This window comes from Peromyscus maniculatus, chromosome 21 (genome assembly GCF_049852395.1).
Source record: "Peromyscus maniculatus bairdii isolate BWxNUB_F1_BW_parent chromosome 21, HU_Pman_BW_mat_3.1, whole genome shotgun sequence".
In the NCBI taxonomy this organism is placed as follows: Eukaryota; Metazoa; Chordata; class Mammalia; order Rodentia; family Cricetidae; genus Peromyscus; species Peromyscus maniculatus.
This window is the reverse complement of record NC_134872.1, coordinates 440,838-457,929: the sequence shown is the minus strand read 5'-3', so window position 1 is coordinate 457,929 and position 17,092 is coordinate 440,838. Positions and strand designations below refer to the sequence as shown.

The 17,092-nt window shown below is 37.3% G+C and overlaps 1 protein-coding gene and 1 pseudogene across 1 annotated transcript; both read right to left on the bottom strand.

Annotated features, from left to right (window-relative positions):
* Positions 1-4,702: 4,702 nt before the first annotated feature.
* On the bottom strand, positions 4,703-6,641 carry LOC102911477 (olfactory receptor 14J1-like; annotated as a pseudogene).
* A 5,359-nt stretch (positions 6,642-12,000) lies between these two features.
* On the bottom strand, positions 12,001-12,963 carry LOC102911794 (olfactory receptor 14J1-like). Its single transcript, XM_006996862.3, has one exon. It carries the CDS (start codon positions 12,961-12,963, stop codon positions 12,001-12,003), a length of 963 nt encoding a protein of 320 aa, XP_006996924.3.
* Between the last annotated feature and the right edge of the window lie 4,129 nt (positions 12,964-17,092).

The following is a 17,092-nucleotide window of genomic DNA, read 5'->3' as shown; positions in this document are numbered from 1 at the left end:
TCCTATTTTGGTGAGTTCAAAATGTACTTAATTCACTCTCTATCCTAACTTGTATTACCAACTGAAAACTATCTTTTGATATCTTTCAAACTTATACACTTTACACCTCTTTAGTGAGTTTCTTTTCTGAATTTGTTAACAAGGAAAACTATAACTATAACTATATACTTTTCAACTCCCTAAAAGACCTGAGAAGAAAATAATATTACCTAGTTGAACAGGAAGTGCAAACAAGTGACTTCCAAAAAATGTGAGGAATGACAGAAACATCTGACTCCTGGACAGTCACCCAAGATTTCTCTGCAACACTGGGGCATCCCCCTTCAGCCTACAGGCTTAGCATATCTGGCAGACTCATCTGTGAAGCAGGGTTTTCTAAAGAGCCTTCCTACCTTGTCTTGGCAAGGATTAGCAGTCCTTTCTTTTGTGTCCTGCTTGTCTATTTTTGACAGCATATTGTCTGCAATTGAAGCAAGAACATTTGTTTGTCCAGTTTCTAACTTTTGCCACAATGAAAGTAAATTCCATATGGAGTTTCTTCAATGCCCATCATCTTCTCTGAAGTAGATTGGTGCTTCCAGGAGCAGACATGTCTCGTCATAAAAAAGAAAAAAATCTGTTATTAAAAAAATCTTAAGTGCCATATTCTGTAGATTGCTGAAGTGTTTGAAGATGACCTGCATATCTAAAATGTATTTCTACTTGACCTTGAAAACATACCTAATATGACTACAAGTTTGATTGCAATGACTAGCTACTAACCTGCATTTCTTTATTATAATAAATAGTAATAACTTTCAAGAACTAGAAAATTGTATTACCTTGTTAAAAAAAACTATAAAGGTACAATACCTTGAACAATATTAGAAATATATATACAATATTATCTAACAAAATCAATCTCAAATTTGTATCAATATATATAATTTGTATACAATGTACAAAAATCCAATCTAATGCAAAATATTTAAAATTAGCAGTTGCCTTTTAAAAGTAGATTCAATAATCTACCTTTTTATCTTATCATGGTATATTCAGTTGAGGCAGGACCAAGCCCTTCCCCACTGCATCAAGGCTGTGAGAGGCATCCCACAATAGATAACTGGCTTCAGAAAGCCAGCTCATGCACCAGGGCTAGATCCTGATCCCACTGCCAGGGGACCCTCAAACAGACCCAGTTACACAACTGTCTCCTGTATGCTGAGGGCCCAGTCTGCTTTAATGCAGGCTCCACAGCTGTTGGTCTAAAGTTTGTGAGTTGCTATGAGCTTGTTTCAGTTGTCTCTACAGACAATCATTTTTCTTAATCAATAACCTAAGCCACAGTCTATGTGACTCCTCAAGAGAAACTCATGTGTTCTGGCTGTGAGACACTTCCTTATTTATACTTTTAATCATTAAAACTATTTAGACTAACATCATTATTATCAATTAGATAGGACATCTTAAGAAGAAATCATCTTCATAATAATCCACAGGTAAAAATGCCTAGTAGAACAGGATGTATCCATGAGATAAACATACTTCATTATAGGCAGTGTGGATCTTCCCACACCCATTCATAACATGCCAGACACTAGAGAAAGATGGCAGCAGCAAACCTGTAAAGGCACAGTGGAAGGAAAACACATAATTCTGCAGTTTGTGGTCTCGGGGTCTTGCCTATCTGAGAATCATCCATCAGGAATTTTCCTCCTGGTGGGCTGACATCTGTTACTGGAGAGCTTCTCTCCAGGTCCCACCAAGCCCTGCAGTCCCACAATCCACGTATAAAATAATCACTCAGACTCTTATATTACTTATAAACTGTATGGTTGTGGCAGGCTTTTTGCTAATTGTTCTTATATCTTAAATTAACCCATTTCTATAAATCTATTACTTGCCATGTGGCTTGTGTCTTACCGGCATCTTTACATGCTGCTTGTCCTGGCAGTGGCTGGCCGTGTCTCCCCCTCCTTTTTCCTGTTCCCTCAATTCTCCTCTCTCCTTGTCCCGCCTGTACTTCCTGCCTGGTCACTGGCCAATCAGTGTTTTATTTATATAGAGCAATATCCACAGCACTTCCCCTTTTCTTCTTTTTTTAAAAAGAAAGATTTTAACTTTAACATGGTAAAATTACATATAACAAAACAATTATCAAGCAGGAATTACAGTTACAATATTAAAGAAGATATCCTATCTATCTTATATTTGTGAGTTTAAGGTTTTATATCTAACTTATCTTTTATTATAACTGAGGAAATTACAACTATCTAGTCTTCAACCACATCAAAGACCTCAGAAGGATATAATATTACCTGAGAAATGGGAGAAGGATGTAAGCAACTTTTGGGTGTCTTGCAGGGTAGACAGAGACAGCTGAAAGCCTGGACAGTCACCCAATGTTCCTTTGTAAAGTTGGGGCATCTGTCTTTAGCTCACATGGCTAGAGTCTTTCCATCATTTTTTTTTTTTTTTTTTTTTTTTTTTTTTTTTTTTTAGTGTCCTGTAGAATGCCTGGCAGTTTTCTCTGTGAAGAAGGAATCTGAAGGACTATCTTGTCAAGCAAAGTTCAGTGGTCATCCTTTCATGGGTCTTTCATGTTCAATTGATCAAGCAGTCCAGGCAAGAACAGTTTCTTGCCCGAATGGCTATCTTTGCCAAGGTGAAGATAAACTGTATATGGAGTGTCTTCGATGCCCATCCTCTTCTCCGAAATAAATCCAGTGCTGCCAGGAGCAGACTTGTCTCACTGTCCAGAATGTCTAAATTTTTAAAACATTTTAAATGCCATATTCTGTAGGTCTTTGAAGTATTTGAAGACTACCTATCTATCTGAAATATATCTATGTATACCTAAAAGACTTAACTAACATGGCTACAAATGTGATTATCATAGATGACTAATTATTAATCTTTTTTTAAATTATCCATTACAATTTTCAATGAGTTACATAAACATAATACCTCAAAGAAGAATAGAAATATACAGTATAACAAAATTAAGTTTAAACTTGTATCAATAAACTAAAATCCATAGCAACATAAAACATTTTTAAAAAGTTGTTACTCTTTAAAAGTAGGTTCATTAATTTACCCTTTCAACTTGTCATATCTATATCATATCTCCTTTTGTTTTTTAGAAAGAGATCACATTTATAATCAACCTGTTTTAAATAAAAATATTGGTTTTTCTCTGTCTCACACCACAGGGCTCTTCTGATTTGGGACACAAGAATCTCTTAACCTTTTTATTTTAGGACTATGTCTGGGTTTAGAGAGGGAGTGAGCCCATTCCATCTCCAAAGCCAGCTTGGTATATTTGGGAATTTGGGCATAGATTCTCTTACTACTTCCTTCTGGAGGGGTGTGCTGTATCTTATGGGGACACAAAGAAAACTTTATGCTTATGGGGTAGTCTGTGAGTCAGTTGCCTTGAAACCATTCTAATGCTAGGTTATCTGAACCATGGTGTCATCGAAGACCTTTCAGGGGGTCTTGGCTGGTCAAACCTGATGTATCTTAATCTGGAACAAATCCATAGCCTCTGACTTTCTGTGGAAACAAAAGCAGAACCTCTTTTTCAAAGCAACATATCCTTATATCCAAATTTTGAAGTCAAGGTACCTTTAAAATATACATTTTGGCATAACTCAACAGCTTTTACAATCAAATGTTTTCCTTTAGTCACGAATATCAAAGACAACATAATCCAGATTGTCTGTGTGATAGCCATCTTTATGTGGCTTATTACCTTTACTGTTTGTTTAAAGACTTTATTTTTAAAAACTGTTTGTTTATATAACTGTATATATTCATTCTTTCTCTCTTTTAAGCCTACGTACATTTTTATATACATTGTAAACTATTTCATCTGAATCAGTCTTATTGTGAAGCTATTGTTTTAAACTTCAGCCTTCTAAAACTGAAACCCACTGTGGCTGCTGGCTCTGCTCACTTCAGCTTCCCAACCTGGTGGTGGTACGTTTTCTGCCAGCTCTGGGAGGTATCAACTCTCAGAAATAGTGAGTCTATGTTTCTATCAAAGTAGTGTGTAGCGCTCTCTCTCTCTCTCTCTCTCTCTCTCTCTCTCTCTCTCTCTCTCTCTTCTTTTAATACTAGTAAAGACTAAATCTACCACACAGCGGAATGTGTTGTTGGCAGACGCCTCATTCCCACCATACTGTCGGTCAAACATACACGCCAGGAACCTGCCAGTAGCTCAAACCCAAGTTTTGCGGCATCTAGCTGCAGTATGAGACATGAAGCAGGAACCTGGTTTTGGCTCTGTTTAGAATTGGTTATTAAATATTCTTAGGTTTAAGGGGGAAACTCGAGCCATTGGGCACCATTTGTTGCTGGAGAGCTTCTCTCCAGATCCCACCAAGGCCCACCGTCACACAACCCACATATAAAATAATCACTCAGACGCTTATATTACTTATAAACTGTATGGCCATGGCAGGCTTCTTGCTAACGGTTCTTATATCTTAAATTAACCCATTTCTATCTATCTATACCTTGCCATGTGGCTCATGGCTTACCGGCATCTTTACATGCTGCTTGTCCTGGCAGTGGCTGGCCATTTCTCCCCCTTCTTCCTGTTCCCTCAATTCTCCTCTCTCCTTGTCCCACCTGTACTTCTTGCCAGGTCACTGGTCAATCAGTCTTTTATTTATATAGAGCGATATCCACAGCAGACATCTTGAACTTCAATTGTCACCTACTGCTTCTCTGTCATGGCCACCTGAAGGCAGGTAGAGTAGACCTGAGACTGATCTTTTGCAGAGAGCATCTTGAGAATTGTGGAGAATATGTGGCCATAAGAGAGGGGGACAGCAATGAAGCAAGCAAAGGCCATCACAGCCATGAAGGAAGACACTCCCATCACTCCAAGGTAATCACTAGAGCAGGAGAGCTTGAGCAACTGGGGGACGTCACAGAAGAACTGGTGGATTATTTTGTCCCTTCAGCATCTGACAGAGAATGTAGTTACTATGCACAATATTCCTGAGAGGGCTTCACTTAATCACACAGTTGTCACAGGCAACATTCACCTGTAAATCATAATGGCCTCAGTGTAGTGGAAGGCATATTGCCACATAGCATTCATATAACATCACTGTGAGAATTGTGCTTCTCTCCAGACTAATGCTGTGAAGAACACCTGAAGCATGAACCCGTCACATGAAATGTAGCCACTGCCTGCCAGGGGACTGCCAATAGACTGGGGAACTATAACAAAAAGGGAGGAGAGATTTAGAATGGAAAGGTGCTTCTGTGAGACCAAAATGAGCCATCTTAGAAATAAGACCAAAATGCTTTCACCCAAAAACTAAGGCCTAAGATTTCTCCTTCTAGGAATAGGCCAATAGTTACTGAAACAAGTCAGTCCAGATTCCAGAAACCAGGAAGTGTAAAAGTACAGAGTCACAAGGTAGTCACGAGGTACTGACTGCCGGACTATAGAATGTTCCAACCCTGGTTTCCAGGGTAACACACCATAAAAATGTCCCCACCTAAAGGCAGCCAATGAGCAATGGTGGCGGGCAACCACTCCCTTAGAAGTAATTTCTAGAAACCCCTAGAAGCGAGCCAATCAGAATTGTACCTGTACTAGCTCCCCTAAATGATGTAACTTTGTGATTTTTCCCTTTAAAAACTGAGCTTTCAGATAGGTGGGCACTTCCTCCAGCCTCCACTGCGTTGGATGTATTGGATGAAGTCCCTGCCTAGGCTTGTATATCCAGAATTAAACCTTGCTTTTGCATTCTGGCATGCTCATCTTTGGTGGTCTCTCAGGGGGTCACGATCTGGGCACAACACTTCAGGAAGTAATCCATTGGAGACCAGAGCTGCTGGTCCAATGTTGATAATGCTGAAGTTGCCTACTGAGTCCAATAGGTCTGTCATCAAGGAAAACAAAGCATGTAAGTTCTGCAACTCATGATTGTCAGAGAACTCCATGAGGAGGAACTTGGTTATGTCTGTTTTGAAAAATACAATTCATGGTAGTAGGTGGAAAATGAAGGAAATGAAATAGAAAAATGGTCCATGAAATAATGCCTTTATTCAATACAGTTTATTTCAACACTTAATGTTTCAGTGTCTATATTTCCTTGTTGTTCCCCCTGATTGCTAGGGTTCAAAGGATTACAACAATGCAGTTTACAGTTAGTTCTAGTAAACTAATAGTAACAGGTGACTGTGTTAAATGTGGCCTTGTCACTGATTGTCCTTTTCCCCCCATAGAAGTTAGTATTCCCTTCCACAAAACAAAACAATACAAGCAAAAACAAACAAACAAAAAAACCCCAAAGCCTATTTCTCTGGTTCAAAGTCATCAATAGAAACAAAATAAGGGTTCTTCATAAAAAGATCTTGAACCTTGGCCTGGGGTACATTTGTATAGTGCATTGAAATTTAGTAGCACACGAATGATGCTTTGAGTGTAAATTTTAAGATGTTTTCCAAGTCACACCGGACTCCTTCATAACAAATAATATGGGCATTACAGTGAGTCAGTCACTCCTTTATTATGGAGCCTAGGGCCATAACATATATGGTTATTGTTCTTTCAAATGTGATTGTATTTACTGGATTTGTGATCAAAATCAAGACAAAAACACTGTTGCAAAGAAATAATTACCTGTGACTCTCATACTAGGTGTCTCATTTTTTACTTTCAGTATTACTGGATGTTTAGGATTTTCTATTGGGTCTTCATTGCATTTAAATGTTCATATCATTTGGCTTAATATGTAGCCTTGGGATAGTTACTGACCATACACTATAAGCAAAGGACTTGGCGAAGAAAGAGAACTTGATTTTGAATTTGAGGAACAGTGTTCTGAGCCCACAGTTTGTTCCTTATGAAAGAGTCTGGAATTTACTGTTAGATTTTTGGTCAGAGAGAATCCAGGTTTATTCATGGGTCCTTGCTTGATCTTTGTAGGATGGTATCAACTAAGTGTTTTCCCAGCTCCAAAATGCTCATTAGCTCATTAGGCTGGTGCATGGTCATTAATGACTCATTTCCCTTTACATTTTACCCTTTGTGAGTTTTGGCAACAAGCATAAATAGTGAAAGAAAAAAAATTGTTCAACCAACTTAAAGGGCTTTGTTCTAAACGTTGTGAAATCTCAGCATTTTTTTTCTTATGTCTGAGTCAACAACTTAGAAGATTCCTATGCCATGAAGGCAGCTCTCAGCTCATATATTGATTATATGATACAATCATTTTTATCTTAATTCCACTGATGATACGTAACACTGAATACAACTGAAGAAGAAATAGACATTTTAATGTATAAAAAATTTCCCTTCATTGTGAATCTGAGACTTAGTATAAAAGTCCAAATTGGAACTTTCTTAAATACACAGAAGAATGCCTGCGATTTTTATGTATGCAATTGTTTTGAAAATTAACATGCCATCTTTTTTTTCTTTTTCTGAGACAGGGTTTGTTTGTGTAGCAGTCCTAGCTGTCCTGAACTTGCTTTGTAGATCAGGCCAGCTTCAAACTCATAGAGATCCCCATGTCTCTACCTCACAAGTGTTGGGATTAAAGGCATGTGCCACCAAGGCTTAGCTAGCATGCATTCTTGAAGAAAATTAAATGGCTAACGATTAACTCAACTACTATCTTTTAAGCATGTGTTCAAATAAAATAAAAGCATGGCCTGAAAAATTGTCATACAATAATTAATTAAAGCTCCACAAACTGAGCTTGGTGTTGGAATCAACACAGTTGTTATGAAGCAGCAAATGAATGAACATAGTTCATCTCCATCACATAGTTGTAAAATGGAGACCCACTCCAGTGAAAAAGACCTCATCACACTGCCATCAACAACATTGTTATGCTCAGTTCAGAATTTTGACAGTAGAGGGTGCAGAAGATTCAATTTGTATATAACAATTTAGTATCATCACCTACCAATGACCAGTGCTGAGGAATGGAAGTCATATTGGAGATTCAACAAAACCAGGGGCCTTTAGGCCATTACTGCTCTAGAACCAATTACTGGGCTTTTCTGGAGGTTTTATTGAAGATAGGGACAGAGAAGAAATGATAAGCATACCTAGTAGCTCTCCTCTTTCAGCACATATGTTCAATGGGGCAGGAAGTCTTAAGGCCAAATTGGAGCTTAACAGGTATTTTTTTTTTTTTTTTGGTTTTTCGAGACAGGGCTTCTCTGTGTAGCTTTGAGCCTTTCCTGAAACTCACTTGGTAGCACAGGCTGGCCTCGAACTCACAGAGATCCGCCTACCTCTGCCTCCCAAGTGCTGGGATTAAAGGCGTGCGCCACCACCGCCCGGCACAGGTATTTTTTAAATTGTTTTAAAATTGCTAAGCTAGGAAAAGGAAATACCTTGGATGCAGCATTCCTTGAGCAGGAGAGGTATTCCTCCTAGAGAAATATACAAAGAACTAAGGGACCAGATTTCACATAGCAGGATAATGTAGGAAAGTCTATATAAAATGCAGGATACAGTGTAGAAAATGGAAAAAATGTAGATTATAAAAGAAGATTAAATGTTTCTTGGGGTTAGAAGGTGTGGGAATGGAAGGCCCTATGATACATGGGACTCTTTTTGAGTTGGAGATAATGTTCTAAATATTGTGTAATTGTGAACAGTGGTTTTATAGATATGTAGCCAGTGTTCATTTACTTATTTATATCCTTTAATTGAACACAATGCACTTTATACAATAAATCCATTCTTATAGGGTTGATGGACAATGTTAACTCAGAGGAAATGCACTGAATTCAGAATAGAAAGAATTTAGGAATTTACTTTGAGGTCTATGTAAGACCATGACTTTCTGTACCTCCATGATGTCTATAAATTGCGAGATGTGATCAATAGAATGCATTGACTTTCTGAATACAGGGTTTGGGTAGTAGGAAGGAACCATGACTTGAACAACTGTCTGGATAGAAGATGTATTCATGGATATAAAATTGAGGATGAAATAACAAGATAATAAGCAAAAAGTAAACAGGAACAACTGCCAGTGATAACTTCTGGCTTGCAGAGACCCCTAAAGTTACCCTGTATAGTGTCTAATAACATTGTTCTACTTGTTCACCGTCATTTCTGGGTGTCAATCCTATTTGAATGAGACATTTTTGACAAGTATTACATTCTAAGGCTGCCTAGTGGTTTATAAGCAACCAAGTATAATTTCTTTCCTAAATTTATTGTATAATGTTGACTTTGACTATGTTAATTCTCTTAATTGGTATCATTTTTTCCTTCTTTTCCTTGGGCCTTTAGAAAAATTTCTCTGAAAGAAAGCATTTTTTTTTTTTTTTTTTTTGGTTTTTCGAGACAGGGTTTCTCTGTGTAGCTTTGCGCCTTTCCTGGAACTCACTTTGGAGACTAGGCTGGCCTCGAACTCACAGAGATCCACCTGGCTCTGCCTCCCGAGTGCTGGGATTAAAGGCGTGCGCCACCACCGCCCGGCAAAAGAAAGCATTTTTATGAATGAGGTTATTTTGAATAATTAATTTCCTAGCAGTTTACTTCATCCAAAACTTATAATGCACACAAGGCACTGAAGAGGCAGAAAAGTAAATTCTACCATATGACACAAATCCAGAGAAATTACAAACATAGAAATGATACTGGGAACTCGGGATCCTCTCTTGGGGTTATCAGTCTCATTATTAAAAGAATTAAGAACAGATCCAAATGTAAGCTCAAAGAAATCTTATTAGAATTTAAAGAAAACACCCCAGGGCAGGCAACTGTGAATCTCAGTTAATACCTGGAGGAGAACAGAGGTGAAAAAAAAGCTATGCAGTTAGAGTCAGCATAGAGGTCAGACACATGGTGAAAGGAGCCACACATTGGGGAGGGGGACTTTAAAAAAGAGTAAGAAAGCCCAAAGCACCGGGGAATGCATGCTTAGAACAGAGAAGGAAAGCAGGCAAGTAAAAAGTATGTTTTTCTGACTATTTCAGAAAATTGGGCAGACTTAAAATTCATGGTTTGGGCTCTGTAAGTTACTGTGCTGTGGGACAAGAGTTCTAGGGAGGAAAAGTACAATATTTTACTAAGGAAATAACTATTCCACCAATATCTTCAGCATGACTTCAGGTTGAGCACACCTTCCTAGACATGTCTTTGGTCAGGTGATTGACACTGCCCAACAGGAATGTTAGGTCTTGACCCAGGCTGAAGATTCTGTTCTCTTGACCAGCAATTTCCCCTTAATAGACCTTTATTGCTATTCTGACATAAAATGCTCATAGATTCAGATGCTTACAAGTTGTCTTTGAAATCAGACTTCTCATCATTTCATAGCCAAAGACCTTATTGATCATTTTATAATACAACACATATGCTTATTCACATCAATGGGAAATACCAAGTAAGTTATTTATGAATAATAATAATAATAATAATATAATGTATATTCTAATGAGTATACATTGATGGTATTTCTAAAAGATGTACTTGTCTACATGTTTAAATGCTTAGAAATAGTACATAGTCTGTTTAAATTATGTACTCTCTTGTAAATGTGCATACAGAAAAAGAAAAGGACTATTGGCCAAGCAATAAGATTTCAGGATAGGGCACTAATTAAGTTTTATTGCAATTTTAAATAGCAATACATGAAAATATGAAGTGAAAGAAAAAAATGAAAGAAAGAAAGGCACAACCTTCACAAACAAGCACCAGACCTGGTCGTGTGTGTTCAGAACTGGGCTCTTACTCCAAAAAAAGAGCAAGGAGGAGCTCTGGTGGCCCTTTTTGGGTCACCTATATATTATATGTTTTTTCTGTTCAGCTAGGAAGGTTTCCAGGTTTCCTCTGAGGTTATTTAATTTCATATATTAATCATAATGCATCAGTATCTCCCCTTCTTAGCTATTTTCCCATTTCTGTTTACTCTCTCCCATTGCCCTATGAGATTTGTTCTCAGAAATATTTTAGAGGAATTGAAGGACGATGAATCTTCTTTTGTAAACTTTTACAGGCTAATGAGGAACATGTTCCCTGTCCCTCATCATGAAACTCATTCCCCTCCTGTTCATTCTTCTAAAAGGAGACTCCAGTTCAAGTTCAGGTCCTGTTGGACTAGCAATTGGATGACTGCTATGTAGACAAAACACTTAGAAATTGTTGCATTTTAGGGCCAGAGTTTAGTTTGGAATACAAGGACTCAAAATATAAGCCATAATCAGAATTATAAACATTGGAGCCACTTTGGTAGAACTGGAAATAAATAACACAGATAAGCCAGTTGAAAAGTAAAGTGAATTTTAAAACAAACTACACTGAGCAACATGAATTCAAGAGAGTTTTTTTGGTTGAATCATTTAAGTGTATATATTAATGATATGCACATTCATGCTAATATGCAAAATTTGTATATGGAGAGGTAAAATTAGAATGGGCATTTAAAATAAAATGGTTGAATTGAAAGTTATGACTTGCTTAGTGAGTGAGCTTACAGGTAAATGGTATTATTATGTATTTTACTTACTGTTGTAGTATTGGCCATGCATAGGTTTTTAAAATATTTACTATGACTGGTTGTGTTTACATACATGTACTTATTGATATATGTATTAGAAAAGTTAATGTGTACTAAGTCTACATTATTAGTTTATGAATGTTTAGCTTCTCTTAACTGGAAAGAACAAAAAATGAATTCTATAAGTTAGATAAAGAAATCAGGAGAAGAATATTTACAATGATAATAGTTTTTTTGTTGTTGTTGTTTGTTTTTTTGGTTTTTCGAGACAGGGTTTCTTGTGTAGCTTTGCGCCTTTCCTGGAACTCACTTGGTAGCCCAGGCTGGCCTTGAACTCACAGAGATCCACCTGGCTCTGCCTCCTGAGTGCTGGGATTAAAGGCGTGCACCACCACCGCCCGGCTAATGATAATAGTTTTACAGTATAGTTCAATTTTTCAAAACTTCTTTTCCTTTTTATTAATATGAAAACTCAAAGGGTTCCAATGACAGAAGCATTCTTTCAGTGTGATATGTGCAGTATTTATGACAAAGCAAATATGAAGTTTTTCCCTGTGAACTGTCTACCTGACAGCACCTTTCTCAGAGCAGTCTTCATGGCCTCATTTCTCAGACTGTATATTACAGGGTTGAGTGTTGGGGGCAGTACTGTGTAAAAGATAGACAGAAGAAGATCTAAAGCAGTTGGTGAGTCAGAAGTTGGCTTTAGATAGGCGCATGCACCTGTGATCAGAAAAAATGAGAAAACAAAGAGGTGGGGTAGGCAGGTGGAAAAGACCTTAGACCGACCTTCAGCAGAGGGTATCCTGAGAATTGTGGAGAATATCTGGCCATAAGAGAGGGTGACAGCAATAAAGCAGGCAAAGGCCATTACAGCCATGAAGGCAGCCACTCCCAACACTCCAAGGTAATCATTAGAGCAGGAGAGCTTGAGTAACTGGGGAACATCACAGAAGAACTGGTGTATTATTTTGTCCCTGCAGAATCTGATAGAGAATGTAGTTGTTGTGTACAAGGTTCCTGAGATGCCTCCACTTAGCCACACAGCTGTCACAGCCCACATGCACTTCCTGGGATCCATGATGACCTCATAGTGCAGTGGGAGGCAGATGGCCACATAGCGATCATAAGACATCACTGTGAGAATGGACACCTCAGCAGAAGCCAATGATGTGAAAAAGAAAACTTGCAGAATACACTGGCCATATGAAATGTAGTCATTATCCATCAGGGAATTGTCAATAGACTGGGGAACTGTGACAGAAAGAGATGAGAGGTCCAGAAGGGAAAGATGCTTCAGGAAGTAATACATTGGGGACTGGAGCTGTGGGTCCAGTGTTGTGATGGTGATAATGATGAAGTTACCTGCCATCCCCAATAGATATGTCACCAAGAAGAGTGAGGCATGCAAAATCTGCAGTTCATGTTTGTCAGAGAATCCCAGGAGAAGGAAACCACTCCCTGTGGTTTTGTTTGTCCCAGTCATTTTGAGACTAGAATTGTGGTAGCAGCTACAGATAAAAAGATATAGTAAATGTAGAGAAAGAAATTATGCATTCATCCAACACTGCTTATTTCAGTAGTTAACGTGTGAACACATAATTTGTCATGTGTGTCCTGGATAGGAGAATGTTAGGTATAAAGTTTATGATTTTAACACCTGTGGTACTTCTAGTTTGTATCAGAAAAGCAGTTGTTACAGGTGGTTGAAAATGTGGTCCAACAATTGGTGGTATCAGAGAAAAAAATATTTTGCTCCATATTAAAAAAAAAATCCCCATTTCCTATTCACAGGCCAACCCTATTGCTTTATTTTCAAGCTATCAATATAAATAAAAATGATGAGATTTTGACTAAAAAATTTTGATCACAGGAGGGGCAGATGCTTTTGTACACTGGTTTAATAAAATGCTGATTGGCCAGTAGCCAGGCAGGAAGTATAGACTAGATAAGCAGACAATGAGAATTCTGGCAACAGGAAGGCTGAGTCGGTAGTTGTCTGCCCACCATCAAGGGAGAAGCATGAAATGGCATATAGATAAATCACAGAAAATGTGGAGACATATAGATTAACAGAAATGGCTGGATTTAAGTGTAAGAGCTAGTCAACAGTTAGCCTGAGCTATTGACCAAGCAGTTTTAATTAATATAAGCCTCTGTGTATTTGAGTCTGAGTGGCTGTGGACCAGGTGGGGGACACAGGAAAATGTTCTGACTACACTCAATGGTTAAGAGTATTTGTTGCTCTTCCCTAGAACCTGAGTTCTGATCCAAGCACCCATGTCAGGTGTCTCACAGCAACCTATATTCCCAGCTTCATGGGATCCAGTGCCCTCCTCTGAACTTACCAATTAAAAAAATAAATAATAAAAACATTTTGATCTCTGGCTGGGATACTTTTTTGTAGTATTGTATTTTAGTAGTAAATGAATAGTTCTGTAGAGGAAATACAATTTCTGAACTTGAAGCTTGGTTTGTTTTACCCAATTACTTCACTTACTGCTCAGAGAAAAACCAGGTTTCCTTCATGGTCCACTGCCAATCTTTGTGAGAAGGAGTTAGCCAACCATTCTCTCTTACCAAAATATTATTGGGACATGAGGCTGATTTGTGATTTTCAAGGATTGCCATCTTCTGTCTGTGAGTTTCAGCAGCTACCATGACAAATGATCAGTCTTCTCTGGCATTGTTCAAATATGGTGAAATCTCTTTATGCAATGGCTTATCATCAACTTCAAACTGGTATTTGGGAGACTCCTAAGCCTTTGGGGCAGCATTTTGTTCTATAAATCATAAATCTGAGAATAGTTTTTCCCCAGCTAATGTGTTTCTCCTAGTGACAGCACAGATTCATTCCTATCTCTCACATCTTCATTTTGTAAGCAGTGAACCTAATATCTGAACATTCCATTTCTGTATCATACTTCCTGGCAGTTCATTCAGTTTAGATTACTATGAAATGGCTGTTAGTTCTAAGCCAGGTGGCACAAACCTGCTATCAGGCACAAGTAGGCTATGGCAGCAAATCATGACTTCAAGATCTGCCTGAGCTACACAGTGAGATCCTGTCAAAACAACAGGGAGACAGAGAAAAGGGAGAAGCCACCATATATATATATATAAACTAAATATTTGATTTTCACTTTATCAGCCACTTTTGAAAGCTTCTTACCTCTTGTTCTGTTTATTGGAATCACAATTCAGTATATTTAGAATTTTCTCATATTAACTGATTTTCTTTTTTCAAACCATGAAATGAAAATCAAGGCAGATTGGAGATTTTATTTCTAACATAGCTTCTCTTTTCTGTGGTGCTGTTTTCTTGAAATGGTACATTATAGTATGTGTATGATTTTTATTTTGGTTCAATTTACACTTTAATCTGCCACAGTTATACACATAGCTACCAGCAGACAAAGAACACAAAATGAATGTGGCGGGAATTCATTTTTACAAAACAAATACCATGCTAGAGTCCATCCTAAATGGGTCCTTATTCAAACAAAGCAGTTTCTTCTTCTTCTTCTCCTTCTTCCTCTTCCTTTTCTCTTCCTCTTCCTCTTCTTTTTGGGGGTATTTTTAAAAAGATTTTATTTATGTTTATGTGCATTGGTATTTTGCCTGCATGTATGTTGGTGTGAGGGTACCAGAATCACTGGAAATATAATTATAGACAGTTATGAGCTGCCATGTGATGGCTGGGAATTGAACTCAGGATCTCTGGAAGAGCAGCCAGTACACTTAACTGCTGAGCCATCTCTCCAGCCCAGAGGTAAATATTTTAATCTTTATTTTTATCAGAAAATATTTTCAGAATATTAAAGTAAGAATTAAGATGTGAGTTACTTGGAATTCACATGGCTTCTTTCCTGTAATGTCTATAAATATGAGTGAAATCAACACAGGTATATTGGGAGAATAGCCTTAAAACTGAACATTAGAAGAAATGTTTTACAGAAGTTTCTCATAAATGAACATGTAAAACATTTGTCTTTCCCAATATAACATTTCTTTTAATGATATCTTCTTGTGATAAGTTTTTAAATTAAATCTATAGATTTATTAATCCATTAATAAATATCCTTTAATTATTGATTTATTAATTTTATTAATCTGCTCATTTCAGGGAGGTGAGCTTCCTCTCTGGCTACAATGACAATCTTATCTTGGCAATATTATGAAGTGCTGTCAGAATTTCTATAAAATCTCTCATCTCAGTACGGAAAACTTACCACAGTTGTGCTTGTGTATGGGCAGTTCTCCAAACTGGTCAACATCCTATGAAGCCTGATCACTGTCTTCAGGCTTAAAGCCAAAAGCATCAACGAAAAATCAAACATAGTTTCCCTTTGGGGAGGTCATTTCCATTTTGAGGTAGAGTGGGGGAGGCTGGATCATTAAAATTGGAAGCCTGAACTTAATGACAAAATCACCTCATTTTCTCTCATTCTTTGCCTACTGGGACTTAGAGTCCTTGAAATATCCACAAAGCTACCAGAGAGTCTCTACCCCACACCCAGCAGCAGCTCTGACTTGGAGGTCTCAGGAGACTTCAAGGAAACTGCATGTCTGACAGGCTCCTAGGAGAATTGCTTGTGATGGTCTGCACACCATAAGTGGAGAGCCACTGAGTAGCTGAATTGAGCCTTTGTGAGGGACTAACAGGAAAATTTAGTCATTCATAAAAATAATTGATTCTCAAATGTCAATTGTTCTGGAAAACTTATTCTAATTTTCATCTTTTCCTGTGAAATTGATGTCTATATATGGAATTCTAGATTTCAAACAGCTACATTGTACATTCATTATGACAACTCAGTATCATAAAAACATGGAACAGGGCATCTTAAAATATATCTACACAACCTTCACAAGGGGGCCCAGTTAACATTTATCATTAACATTTCTTCAGTAATTAAAAAATGAGAAAGCTCACATTATTGTTTAGATAATTTGCATTACCTTAAGTATGTTTTATAGATAGTAACATTTCCATAAATAATGACTATCCAATTCATGATTTATATCATTGCTGCCAATATTTAATTTGGGCTCTATATGGGCTAAATATAATGTTTATATACTCACTATATTAAAAAAGCCACATGGCATTTCTCTCAAAGTAAATCACAGTTTGCAGTAAATTTCACTTAAGATTATGAAATCTTAAAAATGTGTTTTTACTGTCTATTTGTAACCAGTTGTTTTTCAGCTTGTCCCCATTATAAACAGGATTTGTGACTGGGCTTTAAGACTCAATAACACTTCCACAAAAATTCATTGCTGTGTTTTTAGTAAATGTGATTAGACAATACAACAAATATTAGAAGATCAATTTTGTAGACATGGCATTTCTACCATTATTTTTCAATAAAATGCAATTAAGAGAGATGGGTTTAGTACTGAAGAAATGTATAAGTATCAAATATTGTCAAGTTTTTTTTTTTTATAAAATTACCATGCTCTTGTATGATGCTCCCAGCCTCACTTCCTACTGCATTGCCAACATAAAGAATTTCTTTCTTTTGGTATTATTTGCTTTCATTGAAAATACAGTATTTTTTCATATGATATATCCTGATTACAATCTCCCTACTTCCCCCAGTTCTTCTCCA